This window comes from Danio rerio, chromosome 13 (assembly GCF_049306965.1).
Source record: "Danio rerio strain Tuebingen ecotype United States chromosome 13, GRCz12tu, whole genome shotgun sequence".
NCBI lineage: Eukaryota > Metazoa > Chordata > Actinopteri > Cypriniformes > Danionidae > Danio > Danio rerio.
Window position 1 is genome coordinate 51,724,349 of NC_133188.1, and position 19,497 is coordinate 51,743,845.

Consider the following 19,497-nt stretch of genomic DNA (forward strand, 5'->3'; position numbering starts at 1 on the left):
TTTAATATACCGTAATAACATCTGTCAGAAGTGTAATGCATGATTGGGGGAGCGATAAACATGAGCGTGATATTGACAGATATCGATTGGCATTGTTGAAGGAACGTTCGAGGTTCAGTGCGAGTTCATTTCTGTGCTTGATTCTGACAGGAAATAATGTTGACTCATTTCAGAGTGTATAAAAATAAGGGGGGGAAATGTGTTAGCAGTCATGCACTTGGAAATGTGTGGTGTTAAGCACTGCACTGGGATAGATTTTTCAACAACACTTCTTTCTAAAAAGGTTTTCAATAATTATTGCTTTATTTAATGTATTATTTATTTATTGTATATTTAAAAAATATTTAAGAACACTTTGAATTAAGTTTTAATTCTTACTATTAATTAGTATTATATTCTGTTCTCCCAAAACAGAAATTGGGGGGAAAAAAATAAACAGGGGTGCTAATAATTCAGGGGGGCTAATAATTCTGACTTCAACTGTATATATATATATATATATATATATATATATATATATATATATATATATATATATACAGTTGAAGTCAGAATTATTAGCCCCCCTGAATTATTAGCACCCCTGTTTATTTTTTTTCCCCCAATTTCTGTTTAATGGAGGGAAGATTGTTTCAGGACATTTCTAAGTATAATAGTTTTAAAAACCTATTTCTAATAACAGATTTATTTTCTCTTTGTCATGATAACAGTAAATAATATTTTACTTGATATTTTTCAAGACACTTCTATACAGCTTAAAGTGACATTTAAAGGCTTAACTAGGTTAATAAGGTGAACTAGGCAGGTTAGGGTAATTAGGCAAGTTATTGTATAACAATGGTTTGTTCTGTAGACTACCGAAAAAAATAATAATAATTTTGTCCCAACAATGGTTTTAAAAAAAATAAAAACTGCTTTTATTCTAGCCCAGGGGTCGGCAACCCAAAATGTTGAAAGAGCCATATTGGACCAAAAAAACAAAAAACAAATATGTCTGGAGCCACAAAAGATTTAAAGCCTTATATAAGCTTTATAATGAAGGAAACACATTCTGTATGTATCTATATTAGCTATATTAGCCTACTATAAAAATGACTAAATTGGCTACAAATACATAATGAGCCTTCATGATTAAATAGCCACTGAAATCAGGTGGTTGGTGTTTATTTCGTTGTCATTAAAACACTTCAGCACAGCCTCTTGTCTTTTAGTGTTATTAATTTGATAATTCTTCTTGCGGCCCAGGGGTTTACATACCCCTGAATTAATGTCCTTGGTTTGCTGATCGGTGATGTTACCTACCATTTTAATAGCCCTTTCCTTCACTGTCTTAGTGGAGAAAGGTATATCTTTATTTTTTTGTATTATCTTGGTTTTGTTTTTAAAGTTTGCAAATAGGTGTTCTAATATGTCATACCATCTTTGAACAGTTTTCCATGCTTTATTATCTCCTGGTTTGTTTACAACAGCCACCTGCCTGGCATCCCACCCTGCTGATAGAAACGTGTGTCGCAGGCTATGACGCAAATCTTCGTTGACAGAAATGTTGAAATTAAATATTAATTCTACACACTTTGACAGCATTTGAAAACGTTAAAAATGTTTGTCCTCCTATAGAAATCATATTAAAACAAAAAAATATATTAACCTCCCCCATCTTTTTGTATTTTCAAACATCTTTGAAAAAGCTCCAGGGAGCCACAAGGGCAGCGCTAAAGAGCCACATGCGGCTCTAGAGCCGCGGGTTGCTGACCCCTGTTTTAGCCGAAATAAAACAAATAAGATTTTTTTCCAAAAGAAAAAATATTATCAGGCATACTGTGAAAATTTCCTTGCTCTGTGAAACATCTTTTGGGAAACATTTAAAAAAGAAAACAAATCAAAAGGGGTAGCTAGTAGTTCTGACTTCAACTGTATATATTATATTATATTATATTATATTATATTATATTATATTATATTATATTATATTATATTATATTATATTATATTATATTATATTTTGCATGTTCATATTCTACATCACTAATTCTATCCAATACCTAAACCCAACTACTACATTAATAACTATTAATAAGCAGTAAATTAAGCAATTATTGAAGCAAAAGTCATAGTTAATGTTTTATTAATAACCAAAAAAAACTTAAAATATATTATGACTAAAATTTCACTGATTAGTTTGAAAGTATAAACACAGAGAATCACAGATGAGTCGTTGACACCCGTCGGATATTTAACGATTACACTGGCGATTACCTACAGCCTAGGTAACTAGAGAGCAGCATCCACTAGTGTAGGTATCTGAAGTCCAGTGGGAAGTTGGGGGAAAAGTTAAAAGCACTTTTTTCTGTCTATTTGGACCTAAGAAATGGAGGGAAAACTAGTGTAAATTTGGCAGGAGCACCCATGTCTGTCTGACTCATCATCTGAGCAATACCATAACAGAGTCCAAAAAGGAAAGAAGTTTAAGAGAAACTGCTAATTCCCTTCAAAACCCAGGTGAGCAAAATAAGTATATACCTCAAATTAAAGACTTCTTCCTCTTTTTTGTAGTTAATAACAAATATACTGCGTGACCTTTCATTGTTTTCATGTCACTTCTTGCGGGTGTTTGGTTGTGAGACATAGGCTGTTTCTCAATATGCGTTCTTGTCTGTACTTGGGTTCTTGTGTCCTCGTGAAACGTCATCAACCGTCGCCAAAGTACTGTTCCAATTCAAAGTTCACATCTTGCCAAATACAGATGAAATTCCCGGATGTGTACTTGCTCTGCCCCTTTGGCCAAGGATGCATCGAGAGGTGACTTGTGCGAACTTGCGAAGCTCAGGTATCCCAGAATGCATTGCAGCGTAACCAGCAATCGCTAATGGCGGAGGAGGAAACCCGCACAGTTTTAAAAATACTCCTTTACTGTGTCACAAAATAAAGTTTTAAGAGTTTTTCAGGCGAGAATGTAGTTGTTTTAAACTCGAATCGGCAGTTTATTCACAAAGATAGCGCGTCTTTAACGATGTGGCTCAGCTTATGCGGACTCCGTCATCAGCTCATATTTAATCAGCTTTTGTGTGAACATAGCAGCGACGGAATGCTGCCCCAGATAGTCATGCAGTGTGAAAACATCTGACATGACTACTTTGAAAATTGTGCAGTCTGAACTCGCCATAAAACAAACAGGAAGTGCATTTTAAGATTTCAACTAAAGATTACAAGGGCAAACCATTTTTTTTTCTTAATGACATGCACAGATGAATTGTTCACCACAAAACTAGCAATGTGAGCTAACAAAATCAATATGATTAGTTTTTGTCATCAGCTCCCCCGCCAGAGCTGCTTTACTTCGGCCAGTCCATCTCGGACGTACCGCTGGACCTCATCACTCCATTGTTGTTAAAACATGATATTTAATACATCTTGTGAATATCGGACAGTTTTTGGTCTTATACATCTATTATTGTTCTCTGGTGTATTATTTTGGCAGTATTATTTTGTTACCTTTTATAATTGTCTTTAATTACGTTACCATGTTGTACGCTGTTTGTCTTTGTTTACCGAATTGTTTGACCTAATCTTTATTTCTTATCGTGTATGTCTTTATTTCTTATTGTGTGTATAATTACCATTGTAGTTTAATAAATCTGATAATCAAAGACAAGTGTCAGTGTATAATAACACATTTTAATTCATATTTATACGAATATATGTGTACAGTTTCTTAAATCAAAAATATAGATTTATAAAATTAATATAATATTAATTCAATCATTTTATTGTTAATGTATAGTGAAACTGATGAATCCATGGTGAGGTAAGTGACGTTATAAAGTACACTGCTGTTCCATTTGAAGAAGTACCCGACTTGTGTCCTCACGTCCTCGGGAGTTCGTTCTTCAAGTCTGAACTTCCAAGGACGCAAGTCCGAACTTTGCTTACTTGGTATTGAGAATAAACTGTAGTTTGTGGACCACGACAAAGTTGTCAGAGATACTTCTAATTGTAAAATCATGTAGTGTGAAACCCCCTGTCAACGATTGATCTTGCAGTGTGAACATAGCAGCGACGAAACGCTAGCCCAGATAGTCATGCAGTGTGAAAACATCTGACCTGACTACTTTGAAAATTGTGCAGTCTGAACTCGCCATAAAACAAACAGGAAGTGCATTTTCAGATTTCAACTAAAGATTACAAGGGCAAACCTTTTTTTTTTCTTAATGACATGCACAGATGAATTGTTCACCACAAAACTAGCAATGTGAGCTAACAAAATCAATATGATTAGTTTTGATTACATGTTTACTTATTTAAAGGGGGAGGAGGTATCATTTGATATCGATTGGTATAGAAATTGTTTAGTTTTTTTTATCGTAAGATTAAACCATCCACCTAAGCGTGATGTGCCAGAATTGAATCTGCAAAACTCTGAATGCGTTCTCCAAACTCTCGACTCATATTTCTGTCCTCCGGTGTCTGGAACTGCTGCTTCTCTGATTTCTGGAGGTGCAGCGCTTTGATGCCAGACAACATCAGTCTGAGGCTTTGGAGGAAGTTCAGGGCGCCATAACTCAACGTGACTACACGGGCCACAATAAACAGTGTCATCTTTCCAACGTGTTCAAGGCCTAGACTTGGCTGTCATTACAGTAGCTCGCGTTTGCTGGTCTTCAAGACTGTGATGAAGACCAGAACTTCTCCTGCTATAATCAGCATGGACCTCACAATGTCTTAGATTCAATATACAGTTGAAGTCAGAATTATTTTTTCCCAAATGATGTTTAACAGAGCAAGGAAATTTTCACAGTGTGTCTGATAATATTTTTTCTTTTGGAGAAAGTCTTATTTGTTTTATTTAGGCTAGAATAAAAGCAGTTTAAAGTTTTGTAAAGCCCATTTTAAGGTCAATATTATTAGCCCCGTTAAGCAATATTTGTTTTTGATTGTCTATAAAACAAACCACTGTTACACAATGACTTGCCTAACTAGCCTAACCTGCCTAAATAACCTAATTACGCCTTTAAATGTCACTTCAAGCTAAATACTAGCATCTTGAAAAATATCTAGTCAAACATTATGTACTGCCATCATGGCAAAGATAAAAGAAATCAGTTATTGGAAATTAGTTATTGAAACTATTATGTTTAGAAATGTGTTAAAAAAAATCGTCTTTCCATTAAACAGAAATAGGGGATAAAAATATACAGGGGGGCTGATAATTCAGACTTCAACTGTACGTTGACCATATCGTAACTAAAGCACAATTTCAGCTGGTGTGTGGAGTGAATTACCAGGATCAGTTTCAATCTACTTCTAACAGTTCACTTCATTTGAGTCCATTACGACGCTTCAGGGAAGAGACTCTGACCACATGGAGAAATAGCCTTTTCATTAATTGAAGTGTGGTGTAATTATGGTAAAATGTAGGGTTAGAGGTTTGTTCAAACGACCAATTTTAAGTATCAGTAATGTAATATGATTACTACCACAAACACATGCACGCATAGCAGAATAACAGAAAATACCATCAATGATCTTTAATACAACTTTATCATTTTAAGACATAATTAACATCAAAAACCAATAATAACTTAATATTTATTTATTATTACTATTAACTATAACTATTACTTATGATATATTTTTCCTTTAAATTTTTAAAATTAAATCTGAGTATTTCCAGTATTGGCCAATGCTAAGGGCGCTGTACAATTTTTTATTTATTTATTTTTGCTCTGCTCAGCGCGAGCTCTCCCAGCTAAACGCATAATGCGAGGGCGTAAACGAAGCAGTGCTCGTAATGTCGAGCGAAAAAAAAAGAAAAAGACAGCTGCGAAACATAACCAGCTTTATCTTTTTGTAGGAAACACACTTTAGATCTTTTTAGGGTAAGAGTTTTTCGAGTTATTGCCGTCTATAACTGAATGTGTCAGGAATATCGAAAACAAAACCAATTTAACCGTGCTAAGTTAGCGATACTTTGGTGATTTGGGTGTGTGTTTAAACAGACAAATACACTTAAAATAATTTGTCAACATGTCCGTGCTGCGTGTTTTATTTTAAACACAACTAATTTTCTCTTAAATGAGCACAACAGTTACTAAAGTAGTCGAATGCTTTCATTATAGATCTGTGCATTCTTACATTAACACCTCTGTTATCAAACAATACACAATGAGAGATTAATTTGCTCTTTACTAAATAACTATAGTAACTTTAATCAATATGCAAATAGTATTAAAAGTGAAATGGATTGTATAGCTTTATTTAATTTCTTTATAGGCAATTGATTTTATTAGGCTAAACCTTTTATTTTATTGTCAATATTTTCTTATGTTTGCTATGTATTCTATCATTTGAAGCTATTTGTTGTCCAATATTTTTTACATCCCAACCTTGACAAATTGCTAATCAATAAATAGCTATAATGCTATTTGCTAGATTTAACGTCAGCTAATGTTATGGAAGGGCATAGATGTTATGGAAAATAGTAATAGTAATGTAACTATCCCCATCATTCCTTCCTCAATCAAATGTGTAAATATTAAATCTATTCAGCAATAATGTTAAATGCATTGGCATATTTATCTGACGTTTTCCCAGCTTGTAGAAGTCGATCAAAAAGCTATTTAGTTTCTAATGATTATACATTAGCAGTGGAATTTACTGCGATGTGACAGGGCGCCAACTGAAATCTTGCCTAGGGCACCACATTGGTTAGTGCCGGGCCTGCTACAATTGACACAGGCTCACCAAAACAGGACAATAGAAGATTGCAGAAACGTTGCCTGCTCTGATGAGTCATGGTTTCTGCTGCAGCATTCGGATGGTCGCGTCAGAATTTGGCGTCAACAACATGAAAGCATGGATCCATCCTGCCTGGTATCAACAGTTCAGGCTGGTAGTGGTGGTGTAATAGTGTGGGGGATATTTTCCCGGTACTAGAAAGGTGTACCTAATAAAGTGGCCGGTGAGTGTAAATCTAAGTTCAACTAATTATAAATACCATCTAAAAATTGACTAAACTAAATGAAATAAAATAGTGCAACACTTTTCTTTTTCAGTGTTTTACTCTTGTGCTCCAGTACAAAAAAACATTCTAATCTATAAAACATATTATATATAATACTTTACTTATTAAAATACAGTTTATTATATCATAATTTTACATTTTATACATTTACAAAAAAAATTAATATTACTTTTTTTTACATATTATTTAATGGAGAGTCTAGACCAGGGGTCACCAAACTTGTTCCTGGAGGGCCGGCGTCCTGCAGATTTTAGCTCCAACCCTAATCAAACACACCTGAACGAGCTAATCAAGGTCTTACTAGGTATACTTGAAACACCCAGGCAGGTGTGTTGAGGCAAGTTGGAGCTAAACCCTGCAGGGACACCGGCCCTCCAGGACCAAGATTGGTGACCCCTGGTCTAGACTATTGGGGAGATTTAAAGTGATAGTCCTACCTTCATAGCACGGAATGAGAGGCTGTGATTTGCCCTGAAGATTGGCTGGGATGATGGAGCAGTAGCCGTGGGGGAGAATATACTCGGATTCATAGTATACATTCTTCCAGCGATGAGCGCAGGCCTGCAGACCATAACAGAAAAAAAGATATTGAATATACAGTCAAAATCAAGCGTTATTGAGTAGTTGATAGCTTAATTCTGATTGGCTGATGAACATTGTACACTGTTAAAAAAAAAAAAGTCCATAAAATAATCCCTAATTTGGCAAACAGTACATTTCCACAGTAGAACCGTTATTGACTTTCCCAGCATTACTCTTTACTTTTTATGCGTTTTTTTTTATACAACTTCAGTTCTCTTTAGTTTTTTCCCAATCAGTGATGTGCATTAAATTTTTATGTAACATGTAATGTTGATAAATAATGTTTATTCCATGACTTAATGTGTGTGAGCATGATGGTGTTTGGTAGTTGTGTGAATGACACTGAGAGCCTCTCTATATTAGCATGTTTCTCTGCTTGTGGGAAAAGATTGTGTTGAGCATTAGTTCATTATATGACTTTCTTATCACCATATGTTTATGGTTGTTTTAGGATATCTGTGTTAACATATCTGTCTGTGAAACAAAAGATATGATGTGTAGATATTAGTGCTTGTATTAACACTATAAATTAATGGAATACAGTAGCTTACCATAAAATTTTCTTTTATGGTTTGTACCAGTGGTGTAGTCCTAAAAAAATGGTGGTGTACTATTACCCACCCAACCCAAATTTTAAAAGTATATATATATATATTGACTTCTATAACTATTGATTTCCACAGAAGAAGAAAATAAAAACTGTGGAAGTCAATAGCCCCTTTCACACAGTGATACCGGTAAATATCTGGAAAATTTCCGGAACGACTTTACCGGTATATTCAAAAAAGCGCTGTTCACACAGGCGAGGACGTTACGGAAATTTTCCGGAAAAGAGCATTCACACATCCACTCCAAAATAGCGGTAAATTCTGACATCATTAACCACAAATGAGCTTTAAACGGCTGCTCTTGTATTAGTAAACATTTGACTAAATTACAAACTCTGTGGATGATCAATATTGTGAACAACTTTCGCAGGATCACTTTCGCATGTCGAGATGTTCATAATATGTGCGTGTGCTGGCGCTCACAGGCTGTTTCACAGGCACACGCAAAGCTTGAAGGTAAACAAACAACGGCTTATCATAAGCATCTCATCGATGATTATTTACACAGTTGGCATTAAGAAGAACATATAAACGTGATCTGACTAACTTCTAGCAGCTAAATGTGTCTGGAAAAATATTCAAAGGCTTTTATTCTTACAAACCGCGCGGACGTAAATGCGTCTGACTGTTGTGATTGGCTAAAGCAGACGTCTCACGTCAGCACGTTCTAGATGTGCACGCGCTTATTACGGGAATCTTCCTTCTGCATTCACACAGCGCAGCAATGTTACAACTTCTCTTTCCGGAAAATAGCCAGAACGAATTTACCAGTATTTTCAAAAAGGACCTGTTCACACATACAGACCTTTCCGGAAAATTGCCGGCAATTTTTCGGAAAGGTCTGTATGTGTGAAAGGGGCTGACGTTTACAGGTGTCCAGCTTTCTTCAAAATATCTTGGAGCAAGTTAAGTTTGAGTAAATGATGACAATTTTCATTTTTTTGGGTAAACTACCCATTTAAAAATACTTAAATTTATGCATTTTAATCCCAATTCGATTATGCTTAGCTAATAGTGACCCCAGCAGACCCGAAGATTGGCTGATTATATCGAGCTGCATGTAAATGTATGAGCCTAATTATATGTACACAATAATATGCAGATATTCCAACAATCTATCGGTAAACACACCTTGTGCTCACGGTCTGCACAGCTGTGGTTTGCTGACTAAATGAAAAACGAGTTGAAAACAGTAATCGCAATAGTTTCAGGTCGGCTCGAATAGAAATATAGGAGTGCTAAGGAGCACCCATGCTGTTTTTAAATTTACTTGAAAGTTTCAGCAAGACATGATTCAGCTGATTTGTTGAGATCTTCGAAAAATTCTCACGAAATTCTCTCAGCTGCTGCGGTTGTCAGGGGGCAGGGAATGGCGCAAATTAAACAAATGCACCTATTGCAACAGATTAAGATGCAAGTTTAAAAATACATTTAGTAGACAGTTAAAGGAGACACGAATACACATAAATTAGGGGAGTCTAATAACCAAAACAAGTGAGTGTATCGAGGGTATACGCAACTATTGATCCTCAGAAGTTGTAATACCCAAACAGCTCGTGGAAAAAAAGTAGGCATACTGAGTATACGTGCATATAGCAAGGACTACACCACTGGTTTGTACCATATTTTTGAAAGGTGAAAAACTGGCAATCACATCTGCTGGATTTTCACCATAAATTTTACAGATTTTTTTTTTTAACACAGCTAAAGTAGATCCAGCAGGTTTTAAAAGCATTACAACTCTACACCATATCACTACGCTGAATGATTTGAGTTATTTCACAGATACAACAGTCAAAAATCCCAGCAAAACTAAAGCATTGCATGAGATGCGTAAGAAACTAATCTTACACACAGGATTTGAGGACAAAAACCTGACAAGTAATTGAATTACAACATCTGAAAATGGGTCTCATTGGCTAATAATTGTGTATGTTTTTGTATTAATACACACATTTGAACTTCTCACAAAAAACTTTCAGACTAACAACACCAGCTCCGCCATGGCTGTGTACTATTTTCTAATAATTTGTTGGCCTGTTTTCAGTTAATCCTTATACAGTACATAGCACACACGTCAGATGTGAAACTGCACCATCAGCATGGTAATTGCAAACGGGATACACACAGACAAAGCCTCTTTCATCGCAGAGCCAAATTAAGCTGTGAAACCAAACAAGTCTGTGGATCTTCTGTGTCCTCTGAGAGGAGCTGGCGGTTTTTAGCAAAGCTGAGCATCTTCATTCAAACGCTCTGATTTCTGCAAGAACAGCAGCGCTCAGGGCTGAGAATACAGAAACAACAGACAGAGAGAAGGCAAAGAGGTCAGAGACAGAGGATCAGAACACAGGATCACATGTAAGCGCTGCTGCATTACATGAAGGAAATCCCTCAAGGAGGTTTTTGCAAAGGAGAATAGTGCTGAAGTTTTGGATGAACTTAAGATTGTTAAAGAAGCCAAAGGAGCCAATGCATTCATACTAGGGATGTAAGGGTATCAGAATTTCACGGTACGATTATACCTCGGTATGAATGGCACGGTACGGTATTTACTGAATAATTTACAGGAAAAACAAAACTAATGAAAAGACTCGAAAAAAGTGCCAAAAGTGTTTATTTACCTTAGCACTGAACATATCAATGACATACAAATTAGCCATCTATCTGTATGTTTCGAAACAGGAACTTCAATTTTTCAATTTTAATAACAAAAAACTATTAAACCATATAAAAAATAAAGTTTCAATTTAGTATTGTTGAAAACTCATCACATTCAACATTTCATCACTCACTCACTTAGATAGAGATGGGTTTTTTAAGGAAAATTATCATATAACTATAATCTGGTAAAAGCTGGGATCTCTGGGCATGTCCCCTGCAAAAGCCCTCTCATTTGGGACTGAGGTTTCTGGGACAGAGAGATATGATTTAGCCAAGGTTGACAGCAGTGGGTAACGTTGTGCATTTGTCTTTCCAGCACTTGAGAGGACAAGCCATGAGTGAGATAGAGGTTTCTTTGCGGTACAAGTCAATAGCCCCTTTCACACATACAGACCTTTCCGGAAAATTGCCGGCAATTAGCCGGAATGCTGCGCTGTGTGAATGCAGAAGGAAGATTGCCGTAATGAGCGCGTGCATGTCTAGAACGTGCTGACGTGAGACGTCTGCTTTAGCCAATCACAACAGTCAGACGCATTTACGTCCGCACAGTTTGTGAGGATAAAAGCCTTTGAATATTTTTCCAGATACATTTAGCTGCTAGAAGTTAGTCAGATCACGTTTATATGTTCTTCTTAATGCCACCTGTGTAAATAATCATCGATGAGATGCTTATGATAAGCCGTTGTTTGTTTACCTTCAAGCTTTGCGTGTGCCTGTGAAACAGCCTGTGAGCGCCAGCACACGCACATATTATGAACATCTCGACATGCGAAAGTGATCCTGCGAAAGTTGTTCACCATATTGATCATCCACAGAGTTTGTAATTTAGTCAAATGTTTACTAATACAAGCGCAGGCGTTTAAAGCTCATTTGTGGTGAGTGATGTCAGAATTTACCGGTATTTTGGAGTGGATGTGTGAATGCTCTTTTCCGGAAAAGTTCCATAACATCCTTGCCTGTGTGAACAGCGCTTTTTTCAATATACCGGTAAAGTCTTTCCGGAAATTTTCCAGATATTTACCGGTATCACTGTGTGAAAGGGGCTAATGTCTGCATCAATCTAACAAGTGTGCTGTGTTCTGCAGTCCTCATGACTGTTTTTAGTCGTATTCCCCGACTTATATTTCACCACAGTCTGGCAGTGCCTGCATACTGCTTTTTTCTTTGTCTGTCACCTTTTCTCCTTTTTCGTATCTTTTTAGAAAGAAACCGAAATTCTTCCACACATCCGATTTAAAACCCGCTTTAGGTTCGATCATTTCCAGATCTTTTTCTTCCCCGCTACTAGCAGCACACTCCATTTCCGCATTACTGGATCTGTAGTGACAACAGACCGCAAAGGATGATGACCACGCCTAGGCTGATGGGAATTGTAGTTCCCGCTACCTCCCGTTCGCTTCATTCGCCTAAGCAAACTTTTCTCTGAAATATGGTTTTATTGAGTCATGCGCCTACGGTAATATTGAAAAAAATTACTATTGCGGTATGACAGTATTTACAATATTGTTACATCCCTAATTCATACCTATTTTTTCCTTATTGTTCTACTGAATTTTATTTCATAATGTTGTTAAAATACTGGGATTTACAAACAATAGCTGTTTTCATGCAAATATGCATATTGAATTTACTGTATGTGCAAAACTGAAAATAGCACATAAAAGATTTGCAAATAATGCAGTGTTTACAATGAGTCAAACAGAACAAAATCATCACTTCAATAAAATGGTGCCAAATATAAATAGAAAGCGTAATTCTGCGACAGGATAAGCTGCATGTCTTTTATACAATGTTCAGCATATATAAGTACACCCCTCACAAATCTCTCTTTTAAATTCATATTTTAGGAAGCTTTACAACATTATATGTGTGCATATACATTAGATTAGTCAGTACTGAAGCCAAATTTAGAAGTAATCTAACAAAATAACTTATACAAAAACTAGTACAGCCAAATTTATGTTATAGAAAAATATTAAATACAAATTTAAAAAAAGAGGAAAAATCAAGAGAAGCAAAACAAATAAAATTAAAAAAATGAAATTTTGTAGGTTGTATTTTATTTTTGCAATGATTTGCTTGAAATTAATTGTATTATCTTTCAATTTCTGAATATGTTTGGTGACTAAAATATTATTTTAATAAATATATCTGTTTAATAAATCTGTTTTGTTTAAATGCATTAAAATACATTGCCTATATTCACAGAGAAATAAAATAAAAATATTCTTTTTTTTTTTTTAATGGGGCGTAGTCAATTATGCTGAGCGCTGTATATCTTCTACAATAAAATACTTGCTAGTCAAAAATATAAAGATGAAAACGCAATAATTGTGAGGGGTTTTGGAGATGTGAGATGCACTTTGAGAGCGCAAATAAATGCTCAAGACAATTCTGGAGGGAATAATAATAATGTTATAATAATAATACTGAAGCACTGTGATGACAGACTTTGGCTGAGTGATTTAAGAATGAGCCAAATAACATTTCAAATGTTTTACAATGTGCTGGAACTGCTGGTTAGTCCATTAATGTGTCCCATCACACATAATCTCCATCACATGATCTGTTTTAACAAAATCACATGACTTTTAATTGTGCTGGAATTTATTTGGTAAATCTGTATACATCGTAGTATAAGCACATTTTGTCTTATTACATAAACCTTTTTTATTGCTTTGCATCTTAGTGTTTGCATTATGCGCAAATTCAAAATGAAACCTGCTACTGTGCTAATTGCTTAAAATATATGTCATCGCGAATAATATAAACACTATATAAGCCAATCAGCTTCTCTCATGGAAGTGTGGAAGAAGTGATGTTTTATAAACTAATTTCGAGAGGAGCACGTGATATGATTGAGCACAGCTGGCCACTCATTTGTAATCAGTAATAATCCAATCCGAGTAATCCTAGCCTACTATAAATGGATCACTTCATAACCTTTTTACCTATCTTAGTTTCGGAAGAATCCCCCCTTCCACCCCATCTCCTCCCTTTTTTTCTTTTTTTTCTCCCCCTTTTTAGAAACTATCGAGACCTTCCTGATCTCGGATCCTCTGATATGCTTATTGACCTGCAATCAAATATATCAGAGCTCAGGGTTCTCTCCCAGGACAGCATGCCAAACCTGCTATAATGCTAAGCATATCTAAGTCTCTTGAAGTATGTACACAAAAAAGTACACAATGGCCTCTGGTGGATTTACAAGAAATGGCTTATGTGAGAAAACATGCCCCAGTAATTTATTTGAGATTGTCAAAAATGTACACTAGTGGATTTGTGGAAACAAAAACTGTAAAAAGATGTAGCCCCGGGTACATATTTCTTGGTTCTCAAAAATTTAGCTGTGGGCACATAATTCCAATGAGCCTGGGTTGGTTGATGATGTCCACAGCACAAACTGTACAGACCGAAAAAAAGTGCAATTCTAGGGTTTAGGTTTTTGAAATTAGTATTTTGCATGCAAGTGAATTGCTTTACAAACACAAAAACATCTAATGAACACTGCAGTGCAAACAGTTGCTTTATCCAGTCATTGCTCCACGGAGAATAAATAACAACAACATGCAAATTCAGAACCTGTTTTGCTCATTAATAATCGCATGCCACAAATTTTCCTTTACCCGTTTAATTCCCAAATTCCCTCCCAAACTCTCTTCGAAACACAGTTCAGCTTCCTGTTTCTCTGTGCTGGTCTCTTGCACAGGCCATTGAGATAAACAGCAGAGTTAAAGATATTACAGCCACATGGACTCACGCACACATGATGTCAGATGACTATCTGGCAACCGATTGTTGTGTTGAGAAACAGTGCGAGTCTGTGTGACTCTGAGAGCCTGAAGCCTGAATCTCTACTGTGCTGGCAGCTTTTCCACTATCATCTAAAATTAAAACGCTTCGATAACCATTTCAGCTGAACGTCAATAAAACAGCCTAATGACAACTAAAGGAACAAACTCCAGCTTATTCCCTGGCAGCCGGCATTGGGAAAGACGTAACTGCACAGACGTAATGAAATACGCAATGCTTAACTAAATCAAGAATGAGTTTGAGAAGTGCTTTTTTTTTACTCCTCAGAGACTCTGAGTCACCGTGGATCACAGGGTAATCATGTTTCTGATCAAGCTGAGAGATGATTGGCTGACTGAAGACCACATCTGTCCAACAGCTCTCTTACATGCCTTACATGTAAACGTGACTACTTTAAAACAGAACTATTTGTTGCGGTGGGTCATGCATGCACATTGTATATACATCTATGAATAACTTCTGAAGCACTTTCAGGTTAAATAAATATATTTTGCATGCATGCAGGTTTGGAAAAAAATGCAAAAAATGCTAATTTTATTAATCAAAACTCATTTATGGTAAACAATATACAAAATAAAATGCATTTATTTTATTTACGTGCATATCTTTGCATCAGTTCATAGCTCCTGTGACATTTTAAAAAATTTTTCAAACATTTCCCAAGAGATGTTTATCAGACCAAGAACAATTTCACACTATTTCTTTTTTCTTTTATAATTTTAAGGTCAATTTTATTAACCCAATTAAGAAATCTAAATTTTTTAAATATTAAAGTTTGCTATAGAACAAATCGCTTGCCTTGTTAACCTAACTTGGTCTTTAAGGGCCCTTTCATACACCCGGTGCAAAAAAGGCACAAAGCATGTATGGCAAGATTTGTTGCTACTTTCAGACAAGCGCAGCACTAATTATGTTCATGTTTTGCGTTTCACTGTTTAATTAGCAAATCCATTTGCGCCACTTTGCTGGTCTAGAAAGGCGGTGTGTTAAGGCGCATTGCTGATGCATTGCTATTTTGAGGAACTGAAATAGATCGCGCCATTCACCAACTAAAAGGTGCTCTAAAGTCCAGCGCAGAGTGCCTTAGTTATCTTTTTTTCGGTAGTTGGTAATACATGCTTCAGTGAATCAAATTCATGAATGTATTTAGATGACATCTAATTTATTAATAAAATGTATAGGTTTTCAGTATTTTGAGGGATACTTGGAGACTATTTTAGGGTGCTTTCACACCTGCCTTATTTAGTTCGATTGAATCGCACAAGAGTTCGTTTTCTCTGCGGTTCGTTTGGGCAGGTGTGAATGAAGCAATCGTACTCGAGTGCGCACCAAAAACGGACCAAAACGTTACGCTTTCAAACGAACCCTGGAGCGGTTCGTTTGTGGTGAGAATATGATCCGTACTAAAACAGGTTCAACCGCAAAAAGGACTAATCCAGCTGCCGTAGGCTGATGCGCAGTGTATTATGGGATATGGAGGAAAAATATTTGTTGACAGCACTTTACCAACAGAGACAGGGAAAAACAGTACCTGATGGATCGTTGGTAACATTTCCGCAAGATGATCATGTCGCAGTTTAGCTAAATTAATTCACGCCTCCTCCTGAAGTGTCGAGCGATGCATTAAAACACTGTTTTAATACAGCCGCGGACGCGCTTCACTCTCGAAATGTATAGTTTGTCTAAAGCAGGGATACAATCAGTCAGTCGTCCCTCCATAGTAAAAATGACATATTTTGTCTGCCGGTTTTGTTTTTCTAGCGGGAGTTCATTGGGATTTTGCCACACATGAATTCTGACCAATTAATAAGCAGTTTAGGAAATATATGTTCAACAACATCTGGCCAATGAGAGATGTGGATTTTGTCACATGACTGCAATGTGGTTCGTTTCAACTGGTTCGGACCAAAGCCAGCAGTGTGGTGTGAAAACGACCTAAAGACAGCAGAAAATGCAACAATGTATCATTTATTGCCCTTGATCTGGACCAAATGAAGCGAACTACAGATGTGAAAGCACCCTTAGAGGTTACTGTAGGTCAAACTTTTTCTTTTTTGTTAGGCCACATGCAGATATAAACACCTATCTAACAAGAAACGTGTTTTGTGAATACTTGTCTGTTGGTGCTCCAGAACTGCCAGTTTCAGACAGTTGAATGCTTCTGATTTTTTTCCTAGCATTGATTGGCGCGATTTGCATTCACATTGGTGTAAACCATTATAGGGGGATCAATTGTTTATTTATAATGTACATTTTTAATTATTAATATTTAAGATATAGATCAGAGAAAGCAATTTCTTGTGATTAAAGGGCAGACCCCCATACATCTTGTTTTAATGTCCTTCAGGGAGGATCAAGCATATTCCCTCAATCAAAAATATCTTTGTCATCACTTTCAGATTAGCCTAATACATCCTTGGTGAATAAATGTAAGCATTCCCTTTAAAATTTTGCCCAGAAATACAATAGTTTGTCCTTAAAAACAAACTTTGTGAGCTACGCCACGTGTTTATTTGTTGTGCCACATCAACTGCCATTTAAAAAACATTTATACAGCCCGGCCTGTGTTGGTGTTTCCTCAGCACATGGTGCTCCTGGACATGAGCCCGAATGCCCATGTGTTTAATCCGGTCGTGACTGGTAAACACTAATCTACCAACCAAAATTACCATCATTACAGCAACTCCTATAACCTGTCATCTCTCCCAAGCCTTCTTTGATTTGAATATATCAGTACTGTAAGTGTCCTTGCTGCTGTCAGACCACCCTGATGCTCTTCCTGTAAGACGCCCATCAGAGAAGCTCAAGGTTTTATCCCACACAGCAGGGTGCTGGAGTAACTACAAAATGAGATGATTGACCTCGAGTCGGACCAACATGACACAACTCAAGCCTTAAAGGGGAGCTATTATGCAAAAATCACTTTTATAAGGGGTTTAAACACAGTTGTGTGGCAACAGTTTTTAAATAAAATCAGCCTCTAATGATTAAAGTTAATTCATTCTGTTTTTAATAATCACACTTGGTAAAAACAGAAACACTTTGATTGACATTGTCTCTTTATACGTGTCATCATAAGGGAGGAAAGCCCTGCCTATTAATGTCTCTTCATAGATATATACACTAGATATCGCATAGGGACCCTGAGCATGCGTCTATAGCTCCGCCACATTGGTACAGTGCTCCCAGGACAAATGTCATTCAACCGCACTAGTCAAGACAGTGTTATTACGTGAAGATGCGGGACTTTAGTGCTGTCTATGGGTGTAGTAACGAGCAAACAAAGAAAACAAAGCACAAAGGCAGAACATTTCATAGGTAAGATTAAGTTTTTTTCTGTTTTTGTATGTTCTGAACTTTTGTGCTAATCAGGTAACGTTATTAATGATAATACAGTCACTTACTGCATTCACCATACGGCAAAACAGCTCTAACTCACACTAAATACTCGGCTTATGCTAGTTTTGTTGAATAAAATCAGCAAACAATGCAAAATAAACTTGACAACGAGATGCTGCGCTGCCAGAAACTTGTATTTTTGTCGACTAGTGAACGAGTCGTTCATAACGGAGATTCATTCACAAATGAATCGCTCCCTCCGTCAGTATGTGAAGGGAAAGCAGGAGAGGAGCTGTGTTTCAGGACACGGATTAGATCAAATTTAACAGGGAGGGTGGGTAGTACATTTCCGAACACACAAACACAAGCTTTTTGTCAGGAATGCCAGTGCGATCACTGATCCATCAATGTAGAAAAGTGATGTAAAATTATAATTTTCGTAATTTAAAAAAAAAATTGTATACTAACATCCAGGAAAACTCCCGATCATAGATGTATGTGTATACGTGTATATCTCTGGCTTTGGATGGCCACAGTCCTCCACTGTACCTTGGTCCCGCATTCATTTCAAAGGAGCGCTACCCTGTTCCAAAATGGCAGCTCTATTGACGTATTCCTTCCAATAGACAACATCTAATGTATATATCTATGGTGTCTCTCTCTCATTAGTATAAACAGCCCTAAGTGAGAAGCAGCCATCCGATATTATTGTTTTGAATCTGTCACCATGCTGACACTTGACACTTAGCATTTGTAGCTCCACCCTATTTTAAAAAATCACTATCTCATTTGAATTTAAAGCGACAGTCGGCAGAATTTAGATCAAAGCCTAAAAAGTCAGTGTCTAAGAGTTAAGGTCTTCGTATGCTTTTTGTTTTGTATTCATATGTGAAAAATTTATCACGTAAACAAACCTTGCACAATGAGTCCGATGTGTATTAATTCATCCAATACCAAAAAACACAGAACATTTCGGAAACAGTTCAAGCGGTGATACTTTGCTCTTCTGATACTGTTTTGTCCTGAAAAGAAATAGGCTACATGTTGTGTTCATTTAATACTAGCCTACATCATACCTGTCAACACTGGGATGCGAAAATAAGAGATATGCCCACCATAATAAGGGTATAATACCATAATAAGGGTATTATAAGGCCCCCACATTATATCCCCCTCCCCCTCCCATGTTTCACTATAAATAAACAGTTAAATGGTCAGTAAAGTGTTTTATTTTTATTATTTACGAAAGGGAAAAAAATGTATACATTAACAGCAAATACATTAGCAAACAGTTCAGCTTATTACAATTATTAGCTGTTATAATGAAATAGATTCAAATCTCATTAGCTGTTTCTTCACTGTATAACTTATTTATTAAATTTAGATTTTTTCGTTTGATTACATTAAATAAAAGATGTGTCACTTTAAAAATGCACACATCTAACATTATAATAAAAGCAGTTGATTGCTTTC

The 19,497-nt window shown here is 36.3% G+C and overlaps 1 protein-coding gene across 9 annotated transcripts in view; it reads right to left on the bottom strand.

The window, feature by feature from the left end:
* itga9 (integrin, alpha 9) overlaps positions 1 to 19,497 on the bottom strand; it is a 199,804-nt gene that overhangs the window by 157,732 nt on the left and 22,575 nt on the right. For all 9 annotated transcript variants that reach the window (XR_012388514.1, XR_012388516.1, XR_012388515.1 and 6 more), the window contains exon 4: positions 7,459 to 7,582. Coding sequence is in view for 5 of the 9 variants with exons in the window: in XM_073919446.1 (XP_073775547.1) it covers positions 7,459 to 7,582 (124 nt within the window). In the remaining 4 variants the exon portion in view is untranslated. The remainder of the gene's footprint in view (positions 1 to 7,458; positions 7,583 to 19,497) is intronic.